At 38.0% G+C, this 17603-nt stretch overlaps 1 protein-coding gene across 5 annotated transcripts in view; it reads right to left on the bottom strand.

Annotated features, from left to right (window-relative positions):
- SOAT1 (sterol O-acyltransferase 1) overlaps positions 1 to 17603 on the bottom strand; it is a 75670-nt gene that overhangs the window by 32147 nt on the left and 25920 nt on the right. For 3 of the 5 annotated variants that reach the window (XM_077901869.1, XM_077901871.1, XM_077901870.1), the window contains one exon: positions 3815 to 3873. In XM_077901869.1, the coding sequence (XP_077757995.1) occupies positions 3815 to 3873 (59 nt within the window). Of the gene's footprint in view, positions 1 to 3814; positions 3874 to 4451; positions 4537 to 17603 lie in introns of all 5 variants that reach the window. The other 2 variants (XM_077901873.1, XM_077901872.1) reach the window with 1 other exon arrangement.

Below are 17603 nucleotides of genomic sequence, written 5' to 3'. Positions count from 1 at the left end.
AGGAAGCCTGATGTAGGACTTGATTCCAGGACTCTAGGATCACGCCCTGGGCCGAAAGCAGGCTCTAAACCGCTGAGCCACCCAGGCGTCCCCCAAATACTGTTTTAAAGAGGTTACTTGATTGAGCAATAAACCATAAAGAGAAGTCCTCTTCATATCATGCAGACATGACATCTGAGCCTTACTCATTACAGTTTGCTGATTTAATAGTTAGGCAACAGCATAAGGTACTGACGTGTAAGACAGTATTTTAAATGCTACACCAGAAGGAAATGAACTATGTTGCAATAAATGCTTTTAAGAAACAGAAATAGGAAGTAATTATTCATTCCTCACATTAGACCTAGTATTCCCTCTATAAAGTTGTGTGCATTAATAAAAGTTCTACAAATATTGATAGTACTCCCTTTTACCTCTTCTCACATTCACTTTTCTCTGGAAAAGTGCTTGCTTCAAGGACAGGAGCCCGGTGTCTAGACCAGAGCTGTACTGTGTGGCCCTGCCCTTCTGGCCAAAATCCAATTTTCTCTCTCATAACTCTGAAACTCTAAGCTTAAAATGAGGGACTGAAAACCTGATTAACTGAAAAATTCAGAAATACCTGAACTCTTGCTATTAAAGGCTTTCCATTTTCAAAGCGTAAGTGTTCAACTTCTAGGATTCAATGAGCTACATTAAAATCTTTCAAATGTTTCCTTTTATACTTAAATAAGCTCAAGTAGGTTTCTTTTATTTGCAACCAAAGAAATAGTTTCAAATAATTTCATTAACAAAATGTTAAAGTTAATAGATCAAATAATAGTAAATTGTTTGGGATTTAATCACCTGAATTTCCCGTGGACTGTTCCAAGAGCTTTTAAGTCTTGTTACAACACAATTCTAAGGACTTCAAAAGGTCATGAATAAAGTCTATATAAGTTGTATAATCTCACTAGCACCAGATTTTTTAATTAAAGACTTAAACTTTTTTATGATAGCATTTGGACCTAATCGTGACCTTTAATATATTCAATCAGTTCAAACCACTAATTTCATCATCATCCTCTCCACCCCCCTTGTTTGTCTACCCTTCAGACTAAAGAGCTTACTCAGTATTTGACAACTTTTTCACACCTTTCTTTAATATGAGCTCTTCTATCTATACATCTTAACCTTCAGAGAGTTCTTTGTTGGTTGCCAGTTTAGCAAATATGTATGTAGGACACCTAGTTATTTTATTTATTTTTTTATTTTTTTTATTCATGAGAGACACATACACAGGCAGAGACATAGGCAGAGAGAGAAGCAGGCTCCATGCAGGGAGCCTGATGTGGGACTCGATCCCAGGTCTCCAGGATCATGCCCTGGGCCAAAGGCAGGCGCTCAACCACTGAGCCACCCAGGCATCCCGGACACCTAGTTAAATGTGAATTTGATAAATGACTTTTTTTTAGTCTAATTCTATCTTGAATATTTTGCATAATGACTAAAAAGTTATTTATCTGAAATTCAAATTTAACTAAACATATTTTACTTGACAACTCCAATTTTGTGGAGCTGAAAGAGTTACCCATTTCCTTTATACCAGGAATATAGTGAATCAGGAGCAAAGTTTAGGTTAGCTACTCAATGACACCAACTACTAAGAGTTGAAGGGAACCCTGGGGATAGCTAGTCCCATGTTCGCACCTTTAAGATTAGGTGAAGATGGTCCAATGTAGTTGAGTGAACTGGGTCAGAGCATGACTCCAAATTACAAATGACTAGAAAGAGTTCTGATTTTCATTTGTTTTAAAAATTATTTCTAGGAGAAGCTAGGTGGCTCTGTCAGGTTAAGCATCCAACTCTTGATTTCTGCTCAAGTCATCATCCCATCAGGGTCTTAAGACTGAGCCCTGCCTTGGACTCCACATCTGCACAGAGCTTACTTAAGACTGTCTCTCTCCTTCTCCCTCTGCCCCTCCCCTTCTCTAAAAAACAAGAACAAGTAAATTTCATGGCTCTGAACAATATTCACATACCTGTCAACCTCCATAGTTGTTCACATTAGTAAATAACCCATAAAAAACAACAATGAAATGTAACCACTTAGAGATTGCTCTTGTAAATGGGAGAATTTAATAAAATTATGTATGTAGGGGCACCTGGACAGCTTAGTCGGTTAGGCATCTGCCTTCAGCTCAGATCATGATCCAGGGGTCCTGGGATCAAGCCCATGTCAGACTCCCTGCTCAGTGGGGAGTCTGCTTCTCTCTCTGACCCTCCCTCTTTTTTTTTTTTTTTTTTTTTAAGATTCCATTTATTCATGAGAGACACACAGAGAGGCAAAGACATAGGCAGAAGGAGAAGTAGGCTCCATGCAGGGAGCCCGATGCGGGACTCAATCCCAGGACCCGAGGATCACGCCCTGGGCCAAAGGCAGGCGCTAAACCGCTGAGCCACCAAAGGATCCTGACCCTCCCCCTTCTCATGCTCACTCTAACTTGCTCTCTCTTAAATAAATAAATCTTAAAATACATACATACATATATATATACACATACATATGTGTATGTATGTGTATATGTATATGTATATGTATACAAAGCACCTAGTACAAGACCTAGCCCATAACAGGACTTCTAAATGTAGTTAGTTCCCTTCTCCTCCCTGCCTGGTTAGCCAGTCTAGAATATTAAGCAATTACAACAGCTTCCTATCTTGTCTCGTATCTAAACTCTACATATTATCAACTTTGCTATCAAAATAGCATTCCTGGTGTATCTCCCTCAAAAACGTTCCAAGTAATAAATAATGCCAAGATGTTCAATCTCATTTGGTATCAAATTGTCAATTAAAACATTCCTAAGTCAAATCACCTATAAGTTCACCAAAAGAATTTTCGTGATTCATTCATAACAAAACACTGTGTAATAAATACAGAGTATATACTAAGAGTATACCCTAAGTTCTTAGAAGCATAAAGACATCACTTCAAGCTACTATTTAGCAAACTACAGAAGCAGTCACATTTTAGCCAGAATTGGAAGGATATACAGTATTTTGACTGGTGAAACAGGAAGTTAGAGAAGGTTTCAAGTAAAAAGAGCTTTGTGAACAGGGCATGAAGGTAGAGAAAAAAATGCTTTACAATCTAGTCCATTTTCCAACTATATTTTTCTTTCTGTCATGCCCCAACAGACACACAGATCCCAATAAAATAGCATTTCCCAGACAGTCTAAGTTTTCTACCTCCATACTTCTGCTCAAGCCATGCGCTCCCTAACAACAGGAATCGAATTCTAGATTTACTGCAGACATATTATTTACTATTATTCACTATAAACCATGATAGGTGATAGATCCTTTCATAAAGCACTTGCACAGATACTCATACAGACACATTCAACCATATCACAGTTCACCAAAATCAAGTTCTGCTGGTAAAAGTCAGAAAATGAGTGTAGTCGATGGAAAGGGAGAGAAAAAAGCGATCTGGTTTTAAATGTAGGATGACAAGACACCTGCGTGGCTCAGCAGTTGAGAGGCTGCCTTTGGCTCAGGGAGTGATCCTGGAGTCCTGGGATCGAGGTCCACATTGGGCTCCCTGCATAGAGCCTGCTTCTCACTCTGCCTGTGTCTCCTCTGTGTGTGTCTCATAAATAAATAAATAAATCTTTAAAATAAATAAATAAATAAATAAATAAAATAAATGTAGGACGACAAAGTGGCAGGACAGTGTCAACTGATAAGAAAGGTAAATTATTCTTTAAGCAACTGAGCATTAACATTTTTACTAAACAAAGCTCCTTACCCTAACTCTATAGTTTTGTTTCTAGGACAGGAAGCCACTTACCTCTGCCTCTGCTGTCAACTGTATCTTCTTTGCCATCAACTGTTTTATGTCAATCCTACCTAAGGAAAGAAAAAAAGGTAACCTTCAATTGATGGATTTAACTACTAACTAGCACTATTTAAATCATGAAGTTGAAAAGCAAGCAAAAGAGGATGACTATGTAAATAGTACAATCACAAAATAACACAACTCTTAAAAAATGAAGCATGGGTAGTATCAACAGAAGGAAATTTAAACATGAAAATGTTAAGAGGAAAACAAAAATTTATGTACACATGGTAATCACAATTTTATTAACCATATGATGCTATAAGATCCAATTCTGACCATATGAGAAATTAGATTCTCTAAATGGATCTTGTAACTGTGACTACAAAAATACACAAGCAACAGAAAAATTGAATATACTGGACTTCATCAAAATTTATTTTGAAACGTTTTTGCTGCAAAGGGTAACATGATTAAGTAAAAAGACACCCAAAGGAAAAAAAAAAAAAAATTTGCAAATCTGATCAGAGAACTCTAAAATATATAAAGAACCCTTATAACTCAATAAAAAGACAAGTAATCCAATTTAAACATAGGCGAAGTATCTGAACAGACGATGCTCCCCAAAATATATACAAATAGCCAATACCACATGGAAAAATGCTCCACATCACTGGCCACCAGGGAAATACAAATCATAACCATGATGAAACAGCACTTTGCATCCACTAGACCTATAATCAAAAATAACAAGTGTTGGCCACTGTACACCATAAACTTATACAATATTAATGTGTCAATTTGATTTCAACAAAGCTGGGGGTGGGGGGTTAAGAGTCATACATGCAGGAAAATTTGAGAAGGGTTATTTCAGGGACTGGATGTGATAGCTCTTCTGCAACACAATTACAGAAGTATTTATAAACACTTGTAACAACAATATTTAGAAGAACAGTATCCGCTTGGTAAGAATAAAACAAGAGATTTTGTTTGTTTGTTTGTTTGTTTGTTTCAGGGGAGGGGGAGGGAGTAAAAAAAAAAAAATGTTGGCCAGGACATGAAGAAATTAAAATCCTCCTACATTGCTAGTGGGAATGTAAAATGATGCTCTGAAAAAAAAAAAAGTCAGCAAGGTCCTCAAAAGGTTTAACAGAGCTATCACATGACCAAGAAATCCCAGTCCTAGATATACACACAAGGGAAATGAAACATGTCCAGCCAAAAATCTTCATATGAATGTTTATAGCTGCAATATTCACAATAACAGAAAGTGAAAACGACTCCAATATCCATTAACTGATAGATTAATAGAACGTGGCTGATCCATATAATAAAATATTATCTAGCAATAACAAGAGGGAAACACTGAGGCACGCTTTAATATGGATGAAACTTGAAAACAGCTAACTGAACACCACAAAAGACTACATATTTGTAGGATTCCGTGTACATGAAATAGAATAGACAACTCTACAGAGACAGAAGGCTGGTGGTTGCCCAGGGATCAGGGGTAGGAGTGTGAGGAATGTGGAATGACTGCTAATGGGTAGAGAGTTGCTTTCGCTTTTGGTTTTTTTTTTTTTTGGGGGGGGGGGGGCCGGAGGGTGATGAAAATATTCAAAAATTCATTTTATTCTAATTTCTTATTCTGAAAGATTCCTTTCTGTGTAATAAGTCACATTAACGTAGCTCCCTAACATTTAACCAACTGAGGTTTGGAGTCAGTTATTAACTAATAGGAGCATCTTTTTCATGATTTTAAAGAAAATTTGATTTGTAAGGTATTAAAATATTTGTTTTTAATTAGAATCTGTTGCTCTGTATGACTCCCATATACATTGGGTATTTTGATTTATTACTGTCACAGATTTGCAGACAGTTCCTTATTTTTATACTGAATCATAGTACTATTGTAATTTAAGCAAGCAGCTGTCTGCCCTTTTAGTAAAATATGGGAAGAGTCTTTTTTTTTTTTAGATATTATTTATTTATTCATGAGAGCCGGTGGGGGGTGGGGGGGGGGGCAGAGACACAAACAGAGGAAGAAGCAGGCTCCATGCAAGAAGCCCAATGTGGGACTCAATCCCGGGATTCCGGGATCAAGACCTGAGCCAAAGCCAGATGCTCAACCACTGAGCCACACAGGCGTCCTGGGGAGAGTTCACTTTGAATGAAATTTGCCTTCATTCATGAATTTGTCTTCACACATAATACCTTGCCTAAGAGTCTAGCTGGGTTTTAGCTTTTGGTTTTACCTATTAAAAGTTTTTAAAGTCTTTTTGATAAAATTTCTAACTCATATCCTTTCTATCTGAAGAAAACAAAATTCTTTAAACAAAAAAAAAACCTTTTTTAAAAAATTTTCTTTAGCAAAACATTCGTAGCTTAAATCAATACTTTTCACATAATTGTACAAATAGTAATGCAAAAGCTAATGTCCATTCTATTTAATTTGATGCCCATTAACAGTTGCATACACTGCTCATTTTACTTGCTAAAATAATTTTTATTGAACTTTTTGATAAGGTTAGATTTTTCTTTGAGTTAGAGTTCTACTGGAATTCATTCAAGTCCAATATAGACTTACTGATCTTGAAATGGTATATTTCATTTTATATTTTTCTCATTTTCTTTTTTTTTCAAAGCATATCTTCAAATATTACAGTATCTTCTTCCAGAAAAGGAATTTTATAATCTAATAGCAAATGTTATTTTATCTTTTTAATTGAAATGTCAAGTTACCTATTATACTATGGGAACCCATCAGACATCATCATGTATAGACCCTCCATACAAATAAATGAATAGAGCAGACTGGGAGCTGAAACACATGGAACAGAAGACTACAACTTCTAGTTTGAGGTCTTTGTAAGAAACTATAACTTAACTTCTTATCATTTTAGTAGTTTTTTTTTTTTAATGAGAATTTGTTTCTCATCTATTCTTCTTGGCAAAATTTGCTTGAGTATTTTTGTTTCAGTATTAACAATTGCTACAGAATATTATACTTACAAGGGAGAGTGAAGGGCACTCAACACTGTAAGTAATTTCCCCAAAATATTTACTTTGCTTTAGAAAGAAAACCACAGGCCCAAAATGGAGTTGCATATAGGACACGTCACCAAAACAAGGAACCTACCCTAATTAAAGTTGCTACCACTTCCAGAAATGTAGTTTTAACCAATCAGGAATTTTCTGATCAGCGTCAGTGAGGTTACCTGTCACATGGTCCTCTCTATCACCACTCCTCTCACGAAAGGAAAATAAGAATCCAGCCTAAAAAGACCTTTCACTTAAGGGAAGGTGGTCTTGCCTGAAACTATCCTTTCTTTTCTTTGTGAACTGTTCTACCCTGTTTCTGCCTATAAAATCATTCCATCCTATACAGCTACTCTGAGCTCCCCTCTACTTGCTAGATGGGATGAATCAAAGCCAATTAAATCTTCAAGTTCTCCCAGTAGAATCTGTTAAAGATTTATATATTGTCGAGAGACAGTGCAAGTAGTGGGCAAGGGCAGAGGGACAGAGTCCCAAGCAGACTCCACTTTAAGCAGTTCAGCTTAGAGCCTAACACAGGGCTTGAAGACCCTGACATCATAATCTGAGCTAAAACCAACAGTTGGTTGCTTAACTGACTGAACCATCCAGGTGCCCTCATGCTGCTGAATTTTTGTTTTTTAACACCAGAATGAACTCTGGGGGTATTTTTTGGGCTAACTTAAATTTAATAACTCTCTCTCTCCCTATTCTAAAAGTAATCTTCATTCAGAAAATTAATATCCCAATGCCCTCCCTAAAAAGAGCTCTAACAGAACCACTTATCCTATGGTACCAAGTAACTAATATTAATATTTTGGTAAATATAATTTGTCCTTCTACTTTGGCAAACACACATATTATAAATGTACATATTATAAAAATGGACTCATAGTTTTGGAACTCACTTTTTTCACTTAATATATTGTGAATATCTTTCTATGTCATTACATACTCCTCTATATCATTTTTATTGGTTTACTATTGTTTTTATGGCTGAAATATAATTTATTTAATCCCCCATTGGATCTTTAGACTATTTTCATCCTTTCACAGTACTGCACTTGGAAAATTAAGCATGGAAAATGAAAAGGTCCAAAATGCATCCTATGGGCAGCCCCCGTGGCCCAGCAGTTTAGCGCCACCTTCTGCCCAGGGCATGATCCTGGAGACCCAGGATCGAGTCCCACGTCAGGCTCCCTGCATGAAGTCGGCTTCTCGCTCTGCCTGTGTCTCTGCCTCTCTCTCTCTCTCTCTCTCTCTCTCTCTCTCTGTCTCTCATGAATAAACAAATAAAATCTTTTAAAAAAAATGCATCCTATAATGAAAGATAAAAATAAGTGGTAATGGCTGAGAAGTTTCCACAATTGCTGAAAGATGCCAATCCTCAAATAAAGTTAAGGCCAAACAAAATAAATAAAAATCTTTAAGTGTAGATTTTTATTTATTTACTTGAGAGTGAGCATGAACAGGGAGGAGGGGCAGAGGAAGAGGGAGACGCAGACTCCCCGCTGAGCAGGGAGCCCGATGTGGGACTTGATCCCAGGACCCTGAGATCATGACCTGAGCCAAAGGCAGACGCTTAACCGACTGAGCCACCCAGGCATCCAATAAAAATCTACACTTAGATAGGTCATAGTGAAACTATAATACACAGGTTTATTGGTTTGTTTGTTTTTTTTAAGATTTTACTTTCTTATTTATTTATTCAAGAGAGACACAGAGAGAGAGAGAGAAAGAGTCAGAGACACAGGCAGAGGGAGAAGCAGGCTCCATGCAGGAAGCCTGACATGGGACTTGATCCCGGGTCTCCAGGATCATGCCCTGGGCTGAAGGCAGGCGCTAAACCACTGAGCCACCTGGGCTGCCCACACAGGTTTATTTTTAAAAGACACCTTTTATAAGTAGCCAGAAAACAAATATCACCTACAAGAGAAGTGAATTATGCTGGGTGTCTGACTTACTAAACAGAAGTCAGCAGAGTGGAATAGTATCTTCAACCGTTGATAGTGATCGAGTTTACAACTGGGAAGGAGGTTAAAGGTCACATCATAAAAAGCGTGTGTGTGTTATAACAAGGGCTCTGAGGAAACTAAGAATTTTAAGCAAGAAAATAACTGATTTGATATTGGAAAGCCCACTCGGCAGGATGAGAAGGACCACGTATGAGAGAAATGCAATAAATCCACATAAGAGGTCATAAAACCAAAACAAATGGTAGTGAGGATGAGTAGAATATATTTCTAAGATATTCACAAACTGGTAAGAAATATGAGAATAAGAGAAATATTAATTTGCTATTTCTATAAGCTGTAAGAACACGTGTTTTTAGTACTGTTATCTACAATCAGACCATGGTTTCATATATAAGCTATTTATTTCATAAATAAATGAATACTGAAGCTTCTTCCTTTCAACTAATTCAATTATCATGGGGGAGATGGGAAAAGAAGGATTGTAAAAGATTAATTCTCGCTACTTGTGCCTCACCTCCAAAAGGAATCTACTCATAAATAACATAAATAACATAACCACTGTTACAAAAAAAAATTTTTTTAAGTAGTACTACAAAGCTATATATATATAGTGGAAGAAAAATATATTTAAAAGCCAATTCATTTTCCTTTACCTTAAAATTAATTTCATACAATATTCAAAGGAAAACTTACTTTCTTACTACCTGAAAATTAAAAAATTAAATGTCATAAAAGCCAAAAGAATAATGCCCTAAAAGCTAACATCCAATTATTTAAAGAACAGACATCCAATCACATAAGTTAACTCAAGGTTTCTAAGTTTCTAAAATGTTGACCCTGAAACAGTGATAAGCCAGGACTGAGAGTCATGCAATTTCTGAAAGATCTGCCTAGGTGTACTAATATCACTGATAATATTTAATTAGTAGACCCAAGGATAAACCCATTAAAATAAAGCTACTCTACAGTTTGTTTTCTCCTAGCCCTCTGATCTCCCAACAAACCAGGCATGCATCATTTACCATTGTCAACATTACCTAACTCGTCTAAAGTCTACTATATTTAATTGGAATATTTAAAATTTGGGATGCCTGGGTGGCTCAGCAGTTAAGCATCTGCTTTTGGCTCAGGATGTGATCCTGGAGTTCCAGAATCAAGTCCCACATCGAGCTCCCTGTATGGAACCTGCTTCTCCCTCTGCCTATGTCTCCTCTCTGTATCTCTCTGAATAAATAAAATCTTAAAAAAAAAATTATTCCTTGAAGCATCAAAAATCTCACTTTAATAGGTTTTTAAAGATTTGAGAGAGGGAGAGAGAGCATGTGCGCATGAGGTGGGGTGGGCAGGAGCAGAGGGAGAGAGAGAAAATCCCAATCAGACTTCTGCTGAGCATGGAGGTAGAATCAGGCTCGATCTCATGACCCTGAGATCATGACCTGAGCCAAAATCAAGACTCAGAGGCTTAACCTGACTGAGCCATCCAAGCACCTTGTTTTAACTAGTTTTGATGAAAAGCTTTCTAAAATTATTACATGTTGTGCCACCTTTAAAAAAAAACTGTATCTGGGGCAGCCCGAGTAGCTCAGCAGTTTAGCACCACCTTCAGCCCAGGGCGTGATCCTGGAGACCTGGGATCAAGTCCCGCGTCAGGCTCCCTGAGTGGAGCCTGCCTTCTCCCTCTGCCTGTGTCTCTGCCTCTCTGTCTCTCATGAATAAATAAATAAAACTTTAAAAAATTATAAATGTTAAAAAAAAACTATCTTACCTAATTTGTATGTGGAATGAAAGTGATTATTTATTATACTGTGCTATCATAGCAAAACCTTTCAGTAAAACTGAAATGAGAACAATCAGGACTATACTAAACAACTCCAAAGATTGCGCCTTTCAAATTGGGCTGCCTCTTCACGGCTTTGCACCAAATCTGCTTCCTGGAACAATCCCATATTTATACTATTCTGCCAAACCTACTGCCAATGTTACCCAGAAGGGAAAGATAAATAACCAAGCTCATTAAGTTCATAACTCATTTATTCATTCAATTATACATTTAACTCATTAAATAAAAACCCACTGAGTACTCAATATATAGAGGGTAGTACACATGTATTCCAAACCCTTCTTTAGGATCTCAGGAGAAATGTGCAAACATAGATCATTACAAAAAATAGAGGACTGTGGGGTGGATGGAGCTTTTAGAGAGGAAGTCAATATTTGAGATGAGTCCCAGAGAATAAAGGAAAATCATAGCAAACAGGTGCTAGAAAGATTATTTCAGGTAGAGGAAAGAGCACAAAGACTTGTAAAAACTTGGGTTTTCTGGGACTTGATTTGAACCTGAGTCAAATGTCTCTCTAGGTGCCATGCTTCCTTCGCTTTACAAAACTGATTTTAATAGGCTTTTGCCTAAGGTTAGCTTTTATCTAGTCGCTAAGTGACCACTTTCCAGGTCAGTGCTGTCCCAGAGTAATATAATGTGAACTATATGTGTAATTTTCAAGTTTCTGGGACCCACATTAAAAAGTAAAAAGAGAGGATAAATAAATAAATAAATAAATAAATAAATAAATAGTAAAAAGAGAGGCACCTGGGTGGCTCAGTAGTTGAGTATCTGCCTTCGGCTCAGGTCATGATCCCGGAGTGCTGGGCTGGGATCAAGTCTTGTATCGGGCTCCTTGCAGGGAGCCCACTTCTCCCTCTACCTAGGTCTCTGCCTCTCTGTGCGTCTCTCATGAATAAGTAAGTAAAATCTTAAAAAAAAAAAAAAAAAAAAAGTAAAAAGAGGAGTGCCTGGCTAGCTCAGCAGGCTAAGTATCCAGCTCTTGATTTAGTTCAGATCATGATCTCAGGGTCATGAGATCGAGCACTGAGCAGAGCACTAAGCTTGCTTGGCATTCTCTCCTTCTCCCTCTGCCCCTTCCCACTCTCTCTGGTACACACATACTTTCTCTCTCAAATAAATAAAACAGATACAAGTGAGTCCTTGAAATATGATATGTACTATATAATTACAGTGTTATATCATTTCAAACTAGCCACACTTCAAGAGCTTAACTGGACCTACTGAAGTCTAACAGGTCCACTGGCTCCCATACTGAATGGTGTAGTTCTAAAATCAGGGGTCAGCAAATTTTACCTATAATGGGCCAAACAGCAAGTATATTTCAGGCTATGCGGGCCATATGGTCCACTCACTACAAACAAAAGAATGAACATGGTGGGGATCCCTGGGTGGCTCAGTGGTTTGGCGCCTGCCTTTGGCCCGGGGCGAGTCCCACCCACGTCAGGCTCCTGGCATGGAGCCTGCTTCTCCCGCCTCCTGTGTCTCTGCCTCTCTCTCTCTCTGTCTATCATAAATAAATAAATAAATAAATAAATAAATAAATAAATAAATAAATAAATAAATAAATCTTTAAAAAAAAAAAGAATGAACATGGCTGTGGTTGCCAACTCCTGTTCTAGATGGCTAATTTACTGTAAATTTGGCTGACAAAATGAACAAAATGGTATGTATAGGACTTTGAATATGCTAACATAATAATGGTGAATGTTGTTGGCTACTTCCCCAATAAGGGCCTGTGTTTCATTCCCCTTGCCAGAAAGTCATTTCTGGGCATGAGTGGCTTTTAAAAAAAAGAGGGGGGGGGGGGGAGATGCCTGGGTGGCTCATCAGTTTGGCACGTGCCTTGGGCCTACAGTATGATCCCGGAGACCCAGGATTGAGTCCCACATCGGGCTCCGTGCATGGAGCCTGCTTCTCTCTCTCTGCCTGTGTCTCTAGCTCTATCTCTCTCTTATTTATAAATAAATAAAATCTTTAAAAAAAAAAGAAAAAAGAAAAAAAGAATGGGCGTGAGTGGGTGGCTCAGTGGTTGAGCATCTACCTTTGGCTCAGGGCGTGATCCCAGAATCCTGGGATCAAGTCCCACATTGGGTTCCTTGCTGGGAGCCTGCTTCTCCCTCCTTCTGTGTCTGCTCCTCTCTCTCTCTCTCTCTCTCTCTCTATCATGAATAAATAAATAAAATCTTTAAAAAAAAAAATGGGCATGAGAATCTCCCAGAGTAAAGGCAGCATAAAGATGACCCAGTAGAGCTAGTTTACCGAGAAGAGTTTAATCAGGCTTCTTTCATATAAGTGTGGGCAGAGTTTAAGAAAAGCAACAAAGGATGGTGTAGAATTCTAGGTGTAGAATTCTAGGGCTAATAACAAGTACCAGGAAAGCCATTCCCATCCTTAAGCCTCAAAGGGCAAGGGAGGGAAATGATTGGAGAAACCCAAAGACAATGCCTTGGAGAACTGTAGGAGACAGGAGTGATGATCACTTAGCACAGAAGAAACCAACCCTATAAATACACTCACCTTACTCTCTCTGCCAGCCCCCTCCCCCCCACCCTGTCTCTCCTCACCCCCAGAATACCGATACAGTCCATTAAAGTCAGCTTCCTTGCCTTTCACAAAGATGGCGCCAAAGGCAAAGAAGGAAGCCCCTGCCCCTCCCAAAGCTGAAGCCAAAGCAAAAGCTTTGAAAGAAAGCGGTGCTGAAAGGCATGCAGTCACACACACACACACAAAGATTTGTACGTCACCTACATTCCGACGACCCAAGACCCTGCCTCTCTGAAGGCAGCCGCCAAATATCCTCAAAAGAGCGCCCCCAGGAGAAACAAGCCAGGTGACACCATTTTGCCTCTTCCCCAGTCTTGATCACTATGCCATCATCAAGTTCCCCCTGACTACTGAGAAGAAAATAGAAGACAACACACTTGTGTTCACTGTGGATGTCAAGGCCAATAATCACTAGATCAAACAGGCTGTGAAGAAGCTCTGACATTGATGTGGCCAAGGTCAACACCTTGATCAGGCCTGATGGAGAGAAGAAAGCATATGTTTGACTGGCTCCTGACTATGGTGCTTTGGATGTTGCCAACAAAATTGGGATCATCTAAACTGAGTCCAGCCGGCTATAAATCTAAATATAAATTTTTTCACCATCATAAATAAATAGATAAATAAAATAAAAATAATAAAAATAAAAATAAAAATAAAAATAAAATAAAATAAAATAAAATAAAATAAAATAAAGTCAGCCTCCTAGAGCACAAAACAGGGTAAAAGAGTAGAGGAACAAAAGGAAAATAGCCAGCATAACCTGTAATCTAATGATAGCCAAAGAGACATAAAGAGTCTGCTGGAAAAAAAAAAAAAGGAGTCTGCTGGAGAATTTCTCATTAAAGTTTCATTGCTCTAAAGAGAAACATAGGGTAACCGTTTCTCCTCTTCGGATGAAAACTGTTTTGCTTTTCATTTTGTTTGCCTTACCAATTTTCTTACCCAGCCTAGAGTTGTTAACCCCTTGTCATTGTATCACTACAACCAATTTCCTGGACCCACCATATCACAGCCCAATCCCAGATCCTGCCTGCTATTTGCTTGCTCTGATTTCAAACCGCTGTGTACCACAGAAATAATTAAGAAAATGGGCCCAACCTAAACTGCTGTCAAGCCTTAACCAGTCCTGCAATAAAAAATGAAATCTTGGGTAGCCTGGGTGGCTCAGCGGTTTAGCACCGCCTTCAGGCCAGGGCATAATCTTGGAGACCTGGGATCTAGTCCCATGTTGAGCTCCCTGCATGGAGCCCTGCTTCTCCCTCTGCCTGTGTCTCTGCCCCATCCCACCCCCACCCCCTCTCTCTGGTCTCTCAAGAATAAATAAATAAAATCTTGAAAGAAAAAAGAAAAATAAATAGAAATCTTTGCCTTCATCTCTTGATGAATTTAACAATCCTCACAATCCTCATGCTCTAACTCCATACATTTTCCACCTTCTGCAAGCCCCAGGCTTACCAAGCAACCTTCAGTAGATCACCTTGGGTACTCACTTTTTTTTTTTTTTTTTAATTAAGCTTTTATTTGAGAGAGAGTGTGAGCAAGAGAGAGCATGGGGGGGGAGCAGAGGCAGAAGTGGAGAAGTAGACCCCCTCCCCCACCCCACCAGGGGGCCCAATACATTGCTTGATCCCAGGACCTTGGGATCATGACATAAGTAGAAGGCAGATAGATGCTTAACCGACTGAGCTACCTAAGCACCCAAGGAACTAACTCCTTAAACATCTTCTATCCTTCTTAATTTTTACTATCTTCAATCCTCTTCTCCATTGTTCCCAAGTCAGAGGAAGGCAGAGGCCATCTCATTTTCAATATTAACTTTTTAAAGTACTGCCTTGATCCTTCCATATCCTTAGAGAAATTGTTCAAATTGTTCTCAACACATTGAGCCATTTATATTATCCATGTTCACATTCAGAGGCAACCTATTCTTTAAAAATTGTTTCTGATATTATGATATCAATGATACTCAAAATTAAATCTGTGGCTTTACAAACATTTGCCAAGTGTTAAATATTTATTTAATACTTTAAAAAAATATGTAACTGAGTATCAAGTCTGTGACTTCATAGAATTTATTGCTTGGGATGAGGAATATTAAAGCAAGAGTTTTCTTGAAATTACATAATAGTATGGTACAGAGATAACAAAATTACAAATAACTGAAATTTTGGAAAAGCCCTTTCAATTGAACCTCTTACCATTTGTGATCTAACTATACTATTCTTTTCCTTTTTTTTTTTTTTAAGATTTATTTATGATAGACACAGAAAAAGAGAGAGAGAGAGGCAGAGACACAGGAGGAGGAAGAAGCAGGCTCCATGCCGGGAGCCTGACGCGGGACTCGATCCCGGGACTCCAGGATCATGCCCTGGGCCAAAGGCAGGCGCCAAACCACTGAGCCACCTAGGGATCCCCTTTCTTTTCCTTTTAATACAAAATGTTCTAGAAAAGTGGTTCACATTTCCTATCTTCATGTTCTCACTACCAATTCATTCCCAATTTGTTCCTACAACTCTTTCTGAGGTCACTATGACCTCCAAAGTTCTAAAAACTTCATTCTTATTAAATGTGCTGTAAACTTCAATATTTATGAAGTATTAATCATACATCATCCCATTTATTCATATAACCCAGTGCAATAAGACAGTTATCATTTAATTTTAAAAATCAGATAAAATTCAAAGAAACATCTGGCCCACCATTACATGGCCAGTAAGTAACAGAGCCTAAACTAATACCAGTCTTCTTTTTTGTGCAACAAGCAGCACAAAAAATAGAATTTAAACTAAAAATAAAAAAAACAAAAACAAAAATCCTAGGCCTACTTATAGTGACTACATTCCTAAAGACGACTAAGTTCTAAGCAGTGACTTAATCACCAGTTTTTCAAGTTTCAGTTCTTTTAACAAATACTTTCTTTGTCTCTTCGTGGCAAGTACAGAATTAGCTAGTGCGTAGGCACTGACTAGCAGGTTTTATTGCCTAGAGAAATTCAAACTCATTTTAAAATCCTGATTATTTTCTTTAAAAAAATCTATTGATTATGCTTTAGATCTTCACCTCAGCTTCACTTTGCTCTCCACAGATAAGTAACCTAAAAGAGTATATGACAGTCACTTTAAGTCCATAGTAGGATGATTATGGTTAGAAGTATTCCTTGAAAGAATCAATCATGTATCAATCTTTTTTTAATGATTTACTTATATTTATGAGAGAGAGAGAAAGAGACATTGAGTGAGGGGTAGGGGCAGAAGGAGAGACAATCTCAAGTAGCCTCTGCGCTGAGCCTGGAGGCCAACACAGGGCTCAATCCCACAACCCTGAAATCACAACCCGAGCCAAAAATCAAGAGTTGGACACAACCAACTGAGCCACCCAGGCACCCCAATCATTTATCAATCTTAAAAGCAAAAAGGGAGACAAGATAGTATAATCTACCTATCCCTTATCACCTAATGCTCCACTGACCTCAAAAAATTCTCAATTACATGTCTGTACTAACTACACAGAAATGAAATATGAACTGGAAATGAGGATCACGGACACCTGTATAGTTCAGTCAGTTAGGCATCTGTCTTCAGCTAAGGTCATGGTCCCAGGGTTCTAGGATTGAGTGCTATGTCAGGCTCCCTGCTCTGCAGGGAGTCTGCTTCTCCCTCTCTGTCTACCCCCGCCCCCGTCACCCCACCCCACTCCTCGCTCATGCTTTTTCTCTCTCAAATAAATAAAAATCTTAAAAAAATGATGATCAGTATATAAATATTCATACAGAAAAGGTGATTTAATAATGTTGAAAAATTGGCTAGCCATTTCGTAAAACTATAAAATTAGATCTCTAATTCACTTATTATTCAAAATAAATTTCAGATGAATCAAATATTTAAATATAAAAAACTAAAATAAGGTAAATATTCATGTTTTCATTTTTAATAATCTTGGATGATTTCTAAGCATGACAAGAAATCTAAAACCAATAAAAGAATACTTGATAACATAAAAACTAAACATGGCAAGGCACATCATAACCAAAAACAAGTAGCTACTTGTCCAAAAACAAGTAGCTAGTTTTAAAAGTAGCTAGTTTTAAAAACATTCATAGTATATGACAGCCAAAGGATTTCCTTAAAATGTAAGTTATTTAAAAGAAGAAAAATGGGGCACCTGAGTGGCTCAGTCAGTTAAATGTCTGCCTTCAGCTCAGGTTGTGACCCCAGGGTCCTAAAACCAGCCAGCATTGAGATCTCTGCTAAGGCAGGCATCTGTTTCTTCCTCTGCCTCTGTCCCTAACCGACTCATGCGCTCCATCCACTCTCTCTCAAATAAATAAATAAAATATCTTAATAAATGAATATATGAATGAATGAAGAAAAACAGTAGCCACTAGGTAGTTAACAAAAAT

The sequence above is a fragment of the Canis aureus genome, chromosome 6, assembly GCF_053574225.1.
Source record: "Canis aureus isolate CA01 chromosome 6, VMU_Caureus_v.1.0, whole genome shotgun sequence".
NCBI lineage: Eukaryota > Metazoa > Chordata > Mammalia > Carnivora > Canidae > Canis > Canis aureus.
This window is presented reverse-complemented; position numbering and strand designations above follow the sequence as displayed.